Raw genomic sequence first — 14,805 nt, forward strand, 5'->3', positions numbered from 1 at the left:
GTTACCACCCAACCATAAGCATTCATTAAAATCATTCTGCCATATACATTCTTTCTATTACTTGCAGCATATCGAAAGAACTGTTTGAGATTCTCTTCAGTCTGCATTGCTAACTTTTTTTCATAATCTGCTTTTGCCTTTCTTACCACACAAAGTTACCCTTTTGGCATGTGCCTTGCACTGTTCATGTGGCTACAAGTCACCTTTCTCCTTAAATTCCCTCAACAGGTGTTTCTTTTTTTCTTTTTTTTTACAGCTCCATCTTAATGATGACATTCATCCATTTAACTCCCACTTGATTTACTCTCCTGACTCTAAGTATACAGTCGCCATTACCTCCCTCAAACACTCCTTTACCACTTTCCATGCACTATCAACATCCAGCCCTTGCAGTTTTACAGGCCACGGCACTGATCCAAGCAATCTCCTAAGCTTGTCATACTTACTAGCCCTGTAATTCCACATATACCCTGTCTTAACTGAAAATTCCATACATTTAGCCACCTCCTAGGTCAAGACCATATGATCACTCTCACCAATTGGTGGCAATGTGGTGGTATTCGTTATAGACAAATGCTCAGATGTAATTTCCAGATCAAGCATTCTCGAATCCTTAGTATATTCCGTCACATGCTATCTCAGGTAATTATCCCTTAGTAACTGCATAAATTCAATTTCTTTCCTCCATTGTGTTCTCTCTTCCTTCCAATCTATGTTCCCATAATTAAAATCACCCATAACAATTACTTGTCCTCCACTCATTGAGATGATTTTAATATATGTATAATATGTATTATTAAAGTGATAGTTAATAACTTAACATGTATAAAACCAACAGTAATAACTTTAATGAATTAAAGGTACAAATATTTTGTACTGAAAGTAACAGTACATCATCAGTGTAGATCAAACAGTTAAAGGAATGGAATACAAAGTACAGAACAGTTGGTGGATTACATTAAAATTGTTGCCGCATGCCAGAAAATTACTATTAATAAAATATCATTAAATAATTCTTAAAAACTATTTCATTCATGGTGGCATAAGATAAGAAACTCCCAAACTTTTGGGAGAGAGAGACAGTCATTTCAATTCAAATTCAACCAATGTAAAAGGGCTTCACAACTTTCTTTAAAAAGGTGTTCATATTTAAACTTGCATCTGTGGAGAAGACAAGCTTTATCCCACTGGATATTATGTTTAGTGTCAATACTATGTTGTGCTAGATCGGACTTATGAGGTTTCATGTATTCGATATAATATTGATGTTCCTTCATTCCTTTTTCCACAGAACAGCCTGTTTGTCCAAAGTATGATAAATTACATTCACACAGTATATGGTAAACAACAGATAGCATGTGAATTAAAGTCATTACTGTTGGCTTTATGCATGTTAAGTTATTCATTTTAATTATGTCACAGGTACCTCTAAAGATTGAAGTGATAGTTATTTTTATTACTAGAACTTATTCCAGTTTTAAGTCAATTTTGACACCATTTACTATTGAACTTTTAGCATAAATGTCAACTTACTTGGAGTAAGTTTCAAAAAGAAACTTACTAATAGAGTGAAACTGGTTTACTTATTTATCAAAGTTATGTTTGAAATCTGTTACAAGTCTGCAAGATTCTCTGACTAAATTGAATAGTTGTTGTAATAGATATGATATGAAGGTGAGCAATAAAAAGACAAAGACAATGAAAATAGGCAGAATCATTGAAAATGTCAACTGTGTTGTGAATGGAGAACCTGTGGAACAAGTAAAACATTTCAGCTACTTAGGCACGATTTTTACTGAAGATGGTAAATTAAATATAGAAATAGACAAAAGAATCAGCAAAGCTGGTATGGTGGGAAGTCAATTGAATAAATTCATATGGAATAAGAGAGAAATTAGTCAGAACACTAAATTAGCCTTGTGTATACAAGACTGTGTTCAAACCAATTTTAACTTATGGATCTGAGAGCTGGGTCAGAAGTAAAACACTTGACCAAAGACTAGAGATGGCAGATATGAGAGTCCTGAGAAAGATTATAGGCGTGAACAGATGGCATCAATGGCAATATCATATTAAAAACGAGGATATTAGGAAAGAACTTGACATTGTCAGCATCCAGGAATGCGTTAGCAGAGCTAATCTCAGGTAGTATGGTCACTTAAACAGAATGGGCGAGGAAAGATTAGCAAAACAAGTGTTCTCTGCCAGGTTGGCAGCAAAACGATCCAGAGGAAGACCAAGATATAGGTGGATTGATGCGGTACAAAGTGCCTTAGACGATAGAAATATAAGATCTGATAATGTTGGAGTCTTGACAAGTAACATACTGATTTGGAGGAAAATTGTAGATAGGAAGTTAGTAATGATGTAATTTTTTTCATGTAGTACTATCATATCCTGTACACCGCTTGAGGGTACATGGCAGGAATTTGATGATGTTTGAAATCATAATTTTTCACTTCTTAAACAAATAAATCATGGAGTCAAACTGAGCTCGATGTTTTAAACATATCTAAAGCCACATATCTTTACTTAACTGATATGTTATTACTGGATCCTTTCTGAGCTACATTCTCACTGCATATTAAAATGCAGATCCTTATATTAGGCTGAATTACTTGAAAAACAACCATTGATTCTGACAGCTCTTTTATTTTCTTTCTGTTAAAAGGAATCACAAACAACCACCATAGTTGTGCAAGCATGGTGCAGACAGAGATAAGAGATCTTGGAACTTAGGATGAAATTGAAAAAAATACAATACTACATTGCCAAGGTTGTACCTGCTTTGATGACTTAACCTTCTCTTCACATGGGGCAGTCACACAACATCATATATATATATATAACACACAGTAAAATCTCCTTATATGAACACCTCCAATTACGAACAAATCGTTTTATGAACTTTTCCATCAAAAAATAATTGTACTAATTGGCGAACCTCGTGGAAAGGCTTAGACGTTGGTTATGCATTTTTTACTAAATAATTTAAGGAAATTACAACTTCAACTCTGATATACATTAAAATAAATTTTAATATACTTCAATATTTCGGCAATGTCATGTTGTCATTTTCAAGAAACTTAAGAACAAGACACGTGCACGCAGACACAATAAACAGTAAGTGAGGAAGAAGCAGGAAGCTATTATTTCTCCTAAAGTCCTGATGGCGCCCCTAGTGGGCAATGTTGGTATTCTTGAGCAAATGGGCTGAAGGTCTTCTGATGTAGGTTTCCCAAATTTGAGGCAATCTCATGCAGCCAAATTTGTTGAGGTTTGGATTGTTTCTTAGAGCTGAAGCTGATTCCATGAAAAGCCTTTCATATTTGTATTTACTATAGTGTATTAACTACCAAAAGCCAGCTAAACCACCAAAAGCCAACAACATGCCCAGTAAGGAAATTAAATCTCTATTAGAATTAAAGAAAAACAAGAAAATAATAATCACCAAAGCTGATAAAGGGAACACCACAGTATTGCGTAACCAAAGGATTACACAGGTAAGCTGAAAGCTCTATTGTTAGATCGGTCTACTTACCTCCCTATCAAGTACAATCCCACCAACTCACAAATTAGAAAACTCCACAAGCTCCTTAAGAAGGTCACTTCTTGGCCTGTGGAAATCACTAACAAATTAAAACCATTTAACTCCATACCTCACCCCCCCCCCCGTATTTATGGACTCCCAAAAATACATAACAAAATGTGCCATTATGTCCCATAGTGGATGTCATTGATTCCCCCACATACAAACTAGCTAAACATTTGGCCAAAGCCCTCTCACACTATACTAGCAACACACCTTCACACATAAAAAAACTCAGCCCACTTCAAAGCCAGCATAGAAAACCTCACACTCAAACACACTGACATAATGGTCAGTTTTGATGTCACCTCCTTATTCACAAATGTCCCACTCAAAGAATCCTTAGAGCTAATCCAAGTTAAATTTCCTCCGGATATCACAGCCCTATTTCAGTTCACAATGAACTCGGGCTATTTTGTTGGGCAGGGAAAATTCTACAAACAAATAGAGGGGACAGCCATGGGTTCTCCACTCTCCCCACCCTTGGCCAACTTTTATATGGAGACTTTTGAAGAGAAAGCCTTAAACTCTGCCCTACAAAAACCAACCATTTGGCTTCGCTATGTTGATGATGAGTTCGCTATTTGGCCACATGGCTCTGATGTACTCCTCTCCTTCCTAACACACTTAAACAACCAACACCCCAGAATCAAATTCACCTTGGAAGAAGAAAAAAACAACTGCCTTCCTTTCTTAGACACATTAGTCACCCGCCAGCCTGATGGAACCTTGGTTTTCTCAGTCTATAGAAAACCCACCCATACAGGCAGATACATTCACCAACAATCCCACCACCCCTCCTCGCAACAATATGGAGTCATTAAGACACTACACAACAAGGCTAAACTTATCTGTTCAAATGACAATGCCCTATCTACAGAACTAAACCATATTCTCAACACTTTCTCAGCCAATGGCTACCCTCCGAAAAAAATCCAAAAAATATTGAACCAGTACCCCCCCCCCCCTCACAACAAGGATTACTCTAAATCCATCACCATACCCTATATCCGAGGCACCTCAGAAAAAATTACAAAAATACTAAAAAAACATGACTTAACTTCTTGTTAAAAAATTATAAGGGATGCCAATAAAAAATTGCTATCCCTTATCCGCTCTACTAAAGACCCCCCCCCCCACACACACAGACCTACCTGGTGTATACCAGGTCCCTTGCAGCTGTAAGCTGTCCTACTTTGGCCAAACAGGCAGGACAGCAAATATCAGAATTTCAGAACACAAGGACTACATCCGGTTTCACCAATACAGCCACTCTGGTCTTGCTGACCATGCGCTGGATACCTGCCATAGAATACGGTGGAAGAAAGCCACGATAATACACCGTAGTAAATACAAATATGAAAGGCTTTTCATGGAATCAGCTTCAGTCCTAAGAAACAATCCAAACCTCAACAAATTTGGCTGCATGAGACTGCCTCAAATTTGGGAAACGTACATCAGAAGACCTTCAGCCCAATCGCCCAAGAATACCAACATTGCCCGCTAGGGGCACCATCAGGACTTTAGGAGAAATAATAGTGTTAGATCTGAAATAGGCGACTTCAAATTTTACACGACGTCACCATTCCAGAATCTAACAATTAACAAAAAACATACATGCATACTTATCTTTTAGCGCAATGTAACTATGTTTTTTTTATAACAACATCTTGTATGATAAACTGTGAATTATGTGAATTTAAATTAATGTATCTAAATGTCTAGCATGAATGTAAGTCAGCAAAAGGGGCAAATTAAGAGAGAAATTATTAGTGAAATATTGTAAATGAAAGAATGTGTATTATTCAGCATCATAGGGCAAAGATCGCCTTAATACTGTAAAAGAAGCGCAAGCACCTGCGGGCATCACATCTAAGAAGACATCATGATGCATACGTTCCCGGAAATAAGAAGTTCCGTATGTTGATCGGTGAAGTCACCCAGCTGGAGACCAATGGGTGAGACGATAAGAGAAATTCAAACTCGGAAAGGTGGCGCTCTAGGAGAGGAATAAAACCCGCGACACGGAAGTAAATCACCCCCGTTTTTTGTTCATGGATTTCTCTCCGTATGACCCAAGAGTTCTTCACAGTTCAGCTCTCATTTTTGAGGGCTGACTTACAATAGGATCCGGCATGACACTGCAGTAGATTTTGGCAAAGATTAACCGCAGGCCACAATGAGAAAATCATCGACGTAAAACCTTAGCAGAGAGATAGCGCCCAGCCCAGGCGAGCACGTGTAACCCACGTGGCAATAAGATCGAGACGACCAGAATCGAAACAAAGAAGGACGGAAGAAAACCAATAACAAATAGATAAGTACTCTCACTTGTTCTAGCCCCTTTTGAGAATTGACTAACAGTGTTAAGAGAATACAACCTAAAATTTGTAATGAAAGAAAGAGTGAAGAATTAAGATCTATGTAAATGACTATGCTTTTGAAGTGAACTTTAAGGACTTTCAGTTAGATAGAGATTCTGTCGTATTTAATCCGAGAGAGATTATAAAATGTGCTAAAATGCTTTAATGTCCAAATGAACTGTAATTATGAATGTATTATATGTTGAGTTAATGAATTTACTAATATTTTGAAGTCAATGCATAATTGTTTTTAAGAGTGAGAGAGTGAATGAATGGTAGAAGTTTAACATTAGATTTGATAACCATTTTAACTTGTATGGCATTATTTATTGAGTTTAATAAATGTTTTGATTCCTTACTTACATGTGTTTCTGATCATGATGACTGACCCTGACCCTTCATAAAAACATCGAACCTGTGAGTGTGTGTATGTGTGCGGGAATACCCCAATTGAAAGTAGTAGGGCACGACTGCAAATAAAAATAAGCCAGAGAGCCCAAGTTTCTAAGAATTTAATTTACATTGTTAGTAGCACCTGATATTCTATGATTACCCTAAAGGCTGAGTTTATCTCTAACCTTAAGACCCAGGCTGGTGCAGATAAAAAATAAATTTGCCTGAGTGACCAGGATAACTCATAGAATTCAGGGAACGGGTAATTTCTGGTGGCCCTTAAAAGTTAAGTTACATAAGAAAAGGCATACGAGAAGTGAGACACAAGGTTGAGATTAATATTAATGAAGATCACATAACAATGGCACAACCTACTTAACAAAGAGGTACATGCGATAGAATTTGATATAGCAACTGAAATAAGAAAGGATAAAGTTAAATAAATTGCCTCGATATACCAATATATACGGTACACAACAATAGCTTCCTGCTTCTTCCTCACTTACTGTTTATTGTGCCTGCATGCACGTCTTGTTCTTAAGTTTCTTGAAAATGGCAACGTGACGTTGCCGAAATATTGAAGTATATTAAAATTTATTTTAATGTATATCCTAGTTGATGTTGTAATTTCCTTAAATTATTTAGTAAAAAATAATTGGTGAACATTGTTCGTTTTATGAATGCACCGACGCTCACGTGAGCCAGCATTATCTCCGCAGTTGTTGATCGGTTTGTGTCAGTGCATTGGGTTGTATTCAAGTGCTCTAAATCCACTCTTTAGTATGTATCATATTTTTGAAAAATTTACTCTCTAATTCAAAGTGTTTTTTTTCAGTTGTGTTGTGTAATCGCCCATAATAATTACCTGTCCTCTACTCATTGAGATGATTGTATTATTAAAGTGATAGTTAGTTAATATGGGTCCTAAAAAGTGATGAAAATAAAAGAAAAATAGAGCGCCAGACCAATTGTTGAACTCAAGCAAGAACTTATAGCTAAATGGGAAAATGGAATTGATATTTCTGAACTTTCAAAAAATTATAACATCACAAAATCGACAATCTGTAAATATTATTAAAAATAGAGATGCGATTAAAAAAGCTGATATGGCAAAAGGAGTGAAGCCTTTGTATCCTAAAAGATCTCAGGCTGTTGAGGAAATGGAGAAACTTTTGTTAGTGTGGATTATTGATAAACAAATGGCAGGTGATAGTATTTCAGAGGCAATAATTTGCAAAAAAGCTAAGCAACGACAAAGTCATCTTAAGCATTCAACTCCGGGATTTAGTGCCGACAGTGGCGATTTTAAAGCTAGTAGGCGATGGTTTGAGTGTTTTAAAAAGAGAACTGGGATCCATAATGTAGTAAGGCATGGACAGGCTGCTAATGAATTTGTGGATGAATTTAAAACTTATGTAGGGACAGAAGGATTTATTCTTCAGCAAGTGTTTAATTGTGATGAGACAGGACTTTTCTGGAAAAAGATGGCTAAGAGAACTTATATCACACAAGAAGAGAAAGCACTGCCAGAACACAAACCAATGAAGGAACAGTTAACTCTCTTGTTGTGTGGAATGCTAGTAGTGACTATAAAATTAAGCATTTGTTAGCATTTCTCTCAGAAAATCCCACAGTGTTCATATCAAACAATGTAATAAAAAGTAAACTAGATGTGATGTGGAGATCTAACAGTAAGTCTTGGGTAACGAGGCAATTTTTTATAGAGTGGATCCATGAAGTGTTTGCCCCATTGTAAAAAAATTCCTTGAAAAGAACAATCTACTTTTGAAAGCACTTCTTGTGTTGGACATTGCTCCAACTCATTATATATTATTAGATCTAGTTCTCATTAACAAAACATAACGTACAGAAATGCAAGACATGATAATTAATAAATAATATAAAACAGATTTACCTTATGTATATTTTTTTTTCTTCATAAATTCCAGAATTAACTTAAATTTAATTATCTATTTATATATTTTTTTTAAATTTATTTTTAAAAAATCTTATTAGTTATTTTTACTAGAATCCTGAATATAATTAGACCATGATACTCTCTACATCATGTACGTACAGTTTGCGTCTGTCATTGATGTCTGTGAGAGAGACATTTTAAGTAAAAAACATTAAAAAAATTAAATTCAGTATGTTCAGCATGAAGACTTTAGGCTCTATTACACTCAGTATGACTTTCAAAGTCATACTGAAGATGTCCTTGATACTATGGTGAATGTTTTATACCAATAAAAATATATACGTAAGCTAATTCGTTTTATGTTATTAATTAATTAACAAAGCATGTCCATTATATATAAGCAAAGAAATATGTCTTATAAGAGTAAAGTTGCTTAAATTATCAAAACTACACCATGAAAATGTTTAAATCACAACTCACTTTAACAAATTCTGAAGAACTAAACTACTCGATAAACGGGGATCTGTAAATTGTGTTGTACGGTTATTGTGGTCCACAAAATACACTCTACCACTTGCAGTATGCCTCATCTCCCATCCTGTTGGCAACGGTCCTAAATCATCGACATTAATACCAGTGAGATCTCTAGGAACACGAGGATCGTGCCATGTACTAACCCCTGTTGCTACATGATAGAAATACACCTGACCTTGTTGGGTAGTTCGAATTTCTGAAAGAAAAACTTAATCATGAAAACATTTTACTCGGAACAGTAATTGAAAATTGTACAAAAATAATGAAATTTGATGTGTGAAAAATATTTAACAGTACATTTACTGTTAAAGATTATTCACATGCTTATCTTTCTTTTTTTTTTTTGTTTTTCTGTGAAGATACAAATTTTAATGTAATAAAACATGTTTTACTTCAAGGAAAAGATACCCCCCCCCCGCCAAAAAAAAAAAAAAAAAAGCTTTTCACTTTCTGTGCCTAATATTGCACTTAAGTGTTTAAATTACATCACATCCTTCATTCACATTCTACAGCATATAGATATGTCACATCTTTGGAAACTTTTGGGTAACAAATTTAAGAGGGGGAAAAAACTAGAAACAGACAGCATGCTTCAGGGAGTAACAGGATATCTGTGAGAGAGACATTTTCTTAAGTAAAAAAACATTAAAAGAAATTAAATTCAGTATGTTTAGCATGAAGACTTCAGGCTCTATTACACTCAAATATTAATATGAGTATATTAATTGGAATATATGCAATATTTCCTACACTATGTTTGCAAATGTATCAGGACAAGAAATAATTCAGACCAAAGACTTTATAGACATTATTAATATACAGCACAGTTTCAAATTAAACCTCTATTTGTCCTGAACCCAGCTTGTTGTTCTTCAAGCTCCTCTTCAACAATCTTTCTCAACCTCTTCTCAAGCATACTTGTATAAATCTTACCTGGAACATTTAGTAGAGAAATTCCTTTGTAATTCTCACATTCGCTTTACCCCCCCCCTTTTTTTTTATAGCTGGAAACTATTAGAGCTCTACTCCAATCATCTGAAGTTTGACCTTCTGATCAGGCCTCTGAATTATGCAGTGTAGCCACTGCAAAACTTATACCTCTATAAAAGTTTTGCAGTGCTTAAGCATTTCTGGTCAAATATCATCTACTCCAGCTGCCTTATTTTGGGTTTCAACTTTTTGATAGCATCATGTTGGAGGTTTAATGGAATATTTATAGCATTAATAAAGGATTAAAAACTAATTTTTATGCTTCCAATATTTCGTTCTTAAGCATTTCTGGTCAAATATCATCTACTGCCTTATTTTGGATTTCAACTTTTTGATAGCATCATGTTGGAGGTTTAATGGAATATTTATAGCATTAATAAAGGATTAAAAACTAATTTTTATGCTTCCAATATTTCATCTCAGTCACTGAGACATCTTCAGGAATTACAAATAACTCTTGTAACATATACACAAACACAACACAATGCTAACTGAAACATGTGGGTGACTAAAGTCCTATCTAGGTGGTGCACCCTCTATGGGCATTTGTATGTGGCATAGGATGTAAAGTGGGACCTCTGACAATTATTGTTTCCCAAATTTTTGGAAATTTTATGCATCTGTATTTATTTAAATTTGGTTGATTTCTGATATCATAATAATTATTATATCACACCTCTAGGGAGTCCAAAGACTCATTGATGGAGGGCATCTACTCTACAACTCTTTGTCTCACTACTCCACCAATCTTCATCATCTAACACCAACGGCATCTACCACCACTAGTATTTTCACAGACAATCACAAACATCAATGCTCAGAGCGGGATTTGAACTCGCAGCCTTTTGGTTGGAGAGCTGATACACTAACTGCTCGGCCAACCAGGCTGGCTAATAATAATAATTGCCAAAAAATTCTATCTATAATTCTGTTTTGTTTTACAATATTTAACATTTAATAATTTAATTAATGCTAAATGCTAACTGTTGCTTATATTTACCAAACTTACATTATATAATTATAATATATGTATGTATATAATATAACAAATATGCCTTTCTTTAGAGTCATTTTCAGTTTTACTCTATGTTCATTTTACAGGAAGGTTTTAAAATACATAAATTGTGAAAAAACTATCTGTAAATTTATTCCAATCCCTTTCAAGAAAGTGGTAAGTCTATAGGTGGAGGAGGGAAAAAAAGATTAGGCATGATTAGCATAACACTTAACAAAAGGGATAAATAAGTCAAGGCTAAGCCTCTTTTACAACACGCACATACGTTAATAACAATAATGAAACAGATACATAAAATTAGAAAGTTAGAATTTTAAAATATTTTTCTGATTACAAGCTAGGTATCAAAATTTACTCTAATCAACACATACTATCAACATTTCATTTTTGGAGAACTTTGGGAAGAACAAGCTTCGTTTAGGCCAAATAAGTGTTAGTAGAATTACTTTAAGACAAATAATTAAGAAATCATAGGAATATAACATGGATCTGCATTTAAGTTTCGAAGATCTGGAAAGGGCATATGATAGGGTACTAAGAGAAAAGATGTTCCAAACATCAAGTGAGAAATTGTGCAAAGGTACATAATTTGTGTTTAAGTTATATATCAGCAGCTGAAAAGTTGAGTAAAATCAGGCATCCCATTAACATGTTCCCTGAATACTACCTCACTCCTGCAAAAAATGGACCAGAGAGTTATTGCTGCCTAAGGGCGAGAAAACCCTGAGAGAAAGAGAGAGACTTTTGGAATAGACCTTCACGTGCATATGAAGTGGGATGAAAATAGTGTATAAATGGTGTTTGGAAGAGCTGCTGAAAATATGTGTTCATATTTTCACAGAATTCCAAAGACAGATTGATGACAGGATATTGCTGCTAGCTAAAGAGTTGCAGACTGATGATGAAGATGTGGAGTATTTGGTAGAAGCTGTGGAAGATGAGAATTCAAATAATGACCCTATACAGCTAGAAGCACAGAAAGTTGAACAGAGAAAAAAAGCAAACTAACAAGAAAAGTGAAAACCAAGTCCCCCTCCCCACACCAAAAAGTTCATAGTGGGGAAAAAAAAAAAAAAAAAAAAAAAATTGCAGAAGTGTTTATTTCTGTTTAATAAGGCAGTTTGGCTGAAGAAATGAACCCTAATATGGAAAGATTAATCAAAGTCGACGGAATGATTCAAGCTACAACTGCTTGCTGAAGAGAAATTTATGCAGGAAAGAAAAGGAAACTTATACAGAACTAATTGGACGTAACATACAAATTTTTAAAGAATCCACTCCTGCTGTCATCTTACCTCTTGAAGATCAGCCCTAGACTTTCCATGAGTTATGCATCTAGTGAACCATCCTCAGAATGCTTTGTTGCAATTCTTGAAGAATTTGTTGCTGATTACCTAGATTACCTCTTCTGATGAAATATTCAGTTAATAAAGCAGAAGAAGTCTGTTTGACTTACCCTTGCTCTATTTCCAAAAGTGCACAGAAACACTGTACTCTAATGTTTCATTATTTATTATAGTACAATAAAGTAACTGTGTACAGTAATTTTAAGTTATAATTTATACATCATATTATTTCACTATAAATACAGTAGAATTAGTTTAAAAAAAATATGACAAAACAGACTTAATACATTTTAACAATCTTAACACATTTTAGCATTCAGGCTTGTTAATTGTTAACATATCCTTATGTTCCATATAGTAATTTCTGACTTACAACAGGATCATCAGAATGGAATCCCATTGTAAATTGAGGACTGACTATTTTATTTTGTTTATTTGTTGGTTAGAATGATTTAGATACATATCCATGATGGCATCGACTTCAAAATTAAGCATATTGTGAATCCCAAAAGAATTAAGCTTAACTATAAAAAAATTCAATATTTACTTGAACAAAAAATAAATAAATAAATTTTATATATATATATATATATATATATATATATATATATATATATATATGTTTATTTATTTATTTATATTGGAATTTTACTGACTAGAAACACCGAGATAAGACAAAAACTTTAATTAGAACACAACTAGTTTCGTCAGAATGCCGACTTCTTCGGGTGTACATACTATCACAAAAAACTGGAAAGTTAGCAAGATAAATTAACTTCTCATATAAACAAGTTAGGAACAACAACAGTCAAGTTTCAACTGGTGTCCATTTGGAAGGTCTAGCGTGAGGCATTAGTGAGTAGCGTGAGGCATTAGTAAACTATCTTGAGAATGCCAAAACTGAATTACTGCACTGTGTGAGGGGTCCAGAACTATTTCTTTTGATTCTAAGATGTGTCTTTCTAGTTCATCAGGGCATTTATGGATATTTGTAGTAAGATTCCAGTCATTTTCTCTGCCAACTCTGATTTAGAGTTGGCAGAGAAAAGTACATGACTGGATAGGGTGTTTTCATGGGTTCTGTTGTAAGAGATATCACATTGATACTCTTCGAGTAGTAGTGAGATAGACTTATCAGTTTGAATTAATGAAGAACAAAGCAAGAATGAAGTTTTGGTAGGGTAGTGAAGTAAGTTCTAATATTAAATTTCTTCATAATTTCTGCCAATTTGGACGATAGAGAACTTACATATGGTAATTGAATGTGTGTGCAATAGGGGTTCGAGTTATCTTCTTTCCGAGGTTGGAGACGTGGGTATAGACGGTGAGAAATGCTTCGAGGTGAGCAACTGTTATTTAAGAAAATACTTTTGAGGTGGTTAAGTTCGATTTGAAGATCTTCTTCTGAAATTAGAGATCTCGCCCGATGAGCCAGAGTGGTGATAATTCCGAGTTTCTGTGGAGGGAAGTGATGACAGGAGGCATGTAAGTATCTGTCCGTATGAGTTGTTTTTCGAAAAATAGAAAATTTAAGACAATTAGGCATCCTAGTAATCTTTACATCTAAAAAAGGAGAGGCCACCGTTCACCTCAAGTTCCGATGTGAATTTGGTGTTTTGGTGGCAATTGTTCATATGATTTAGGAAGGCTTGTAAGTTCTCTGGACCATATTCCCAGATGAGGAAGATGTCATCTATGTATTGAAGCCATAGGTTTGATTTTAGTGAAGTGCTAGAAATTGCCTTTATCTCGAAGTCTTCAAGAAAAATGTTGGCTAACACCGGAGACAAAGTGCTGTCCATAGCTAAGCCGCTGGTTTGTTTAAAGATTTTTCCTTCAAATAAGAAATAGCCGGAGTTTACACAATGCATTAATAATAAGAAAATTTTTTTATGGAGAGTTTGTTTTTTAGGAGATCGAGGACTTCTTCGGTAGGAACATTTGTAAAGAGAGAGACGATATCAAAACTGACTATTCTGTCAGACTCCTTGAGTTGTAAATTTTTTACCTTAGATATAAAATCCGCAGAGTTCTTGATATAAGAGGAAGAATTTCTAGTGAGATGTTTTAAGGATGAGGCAAGGTATTTTGACAGGTTGTAAGTGGGTGAGTCAATGCCTTCATCTATCAGTCTTAAAGGTGTGTCCACTTTGTGGATCTTTGGAAGGCCATATAAACAGGGAATCAGGGTATGAAGAGAATGGAGAAATAACCTGGTGTGTCTTGGAAGTTCCGAGGTTGACTTGAGAAGGTTATTGGTCCGGTTGTGAAGTTCCCTCATAGGGTCACTTTGTAAAAGAAAGTAAGTATTAGACATTAATAATTCGTTGATCTTGGTGCGATAATCAGATCTGTTAAGGATGACTGTTGCATTTTCTTTGTCTGCTGGTAAAATAATAACATTGTTGTTATTACAAAGTTGGATAGCTTTTCTTTCAGCACGAGATAAATAATCTGGAGGCAGACGACTGTTGTTAATTGTAAAAATAGCTTCTATTCTGAGTAGGTTCACTACTTGTTTTGGGAGATGTGAGACAGCCTTTTCTACTTTGGTGAGAAAGAGTTTGGAATAGAGGTAGGAGACAGGACGAAGTTGAGCCCTGTAGAAAGTATGCTTATTTCTGCTGAAGAAAGGGTTTGTAAAGATGGACGAGTTT

General features: G+C 34.9%; 1 protein-coding gene across 3 annotated transcripts in view; it reads right to left on the minus strand.

Annotated features, from left to right (window-relative positions):
- The window catches only part of Smurf (SMAD specific E3 ubiquitin protein ligase), a 452,534-nt gene that overhangs the window by 197,722 nt on the left and 240,007 nt on the right, over positions 1 to 14,805 (minus strand). For all 3 annotated transcript variants that reach the window (XM_090407614.1, XM_090407612.1, XM_090407613.1), the window contains one exon: positions 8,744 to 8,993. In XM_090407614.1, the coding sequence (XP_090263740.1) occupies positions 8,744 to 8,993 (250 nt within the window). The remainder of the gene's footprint in view (positions 1 to 8,743; positions 8,994 to 14,805) is intronic.

Source organism: Typopeltis vanoorti, chromosome 17 (genome assembly GCF_054136105.1).
Source record: "Typopeltis vanoorti isolate ZY-2024b chromosome 17, IOZ_Tvanoo_1.0, whole genome shotgun sequence".
Taxonomy (NCBI): Eukaryota; Metazoa; Arthropoda; class Arachnida; order Uropygi; family Thelyphonidae; genus Typopeltis; species Typopeltis vanoorti.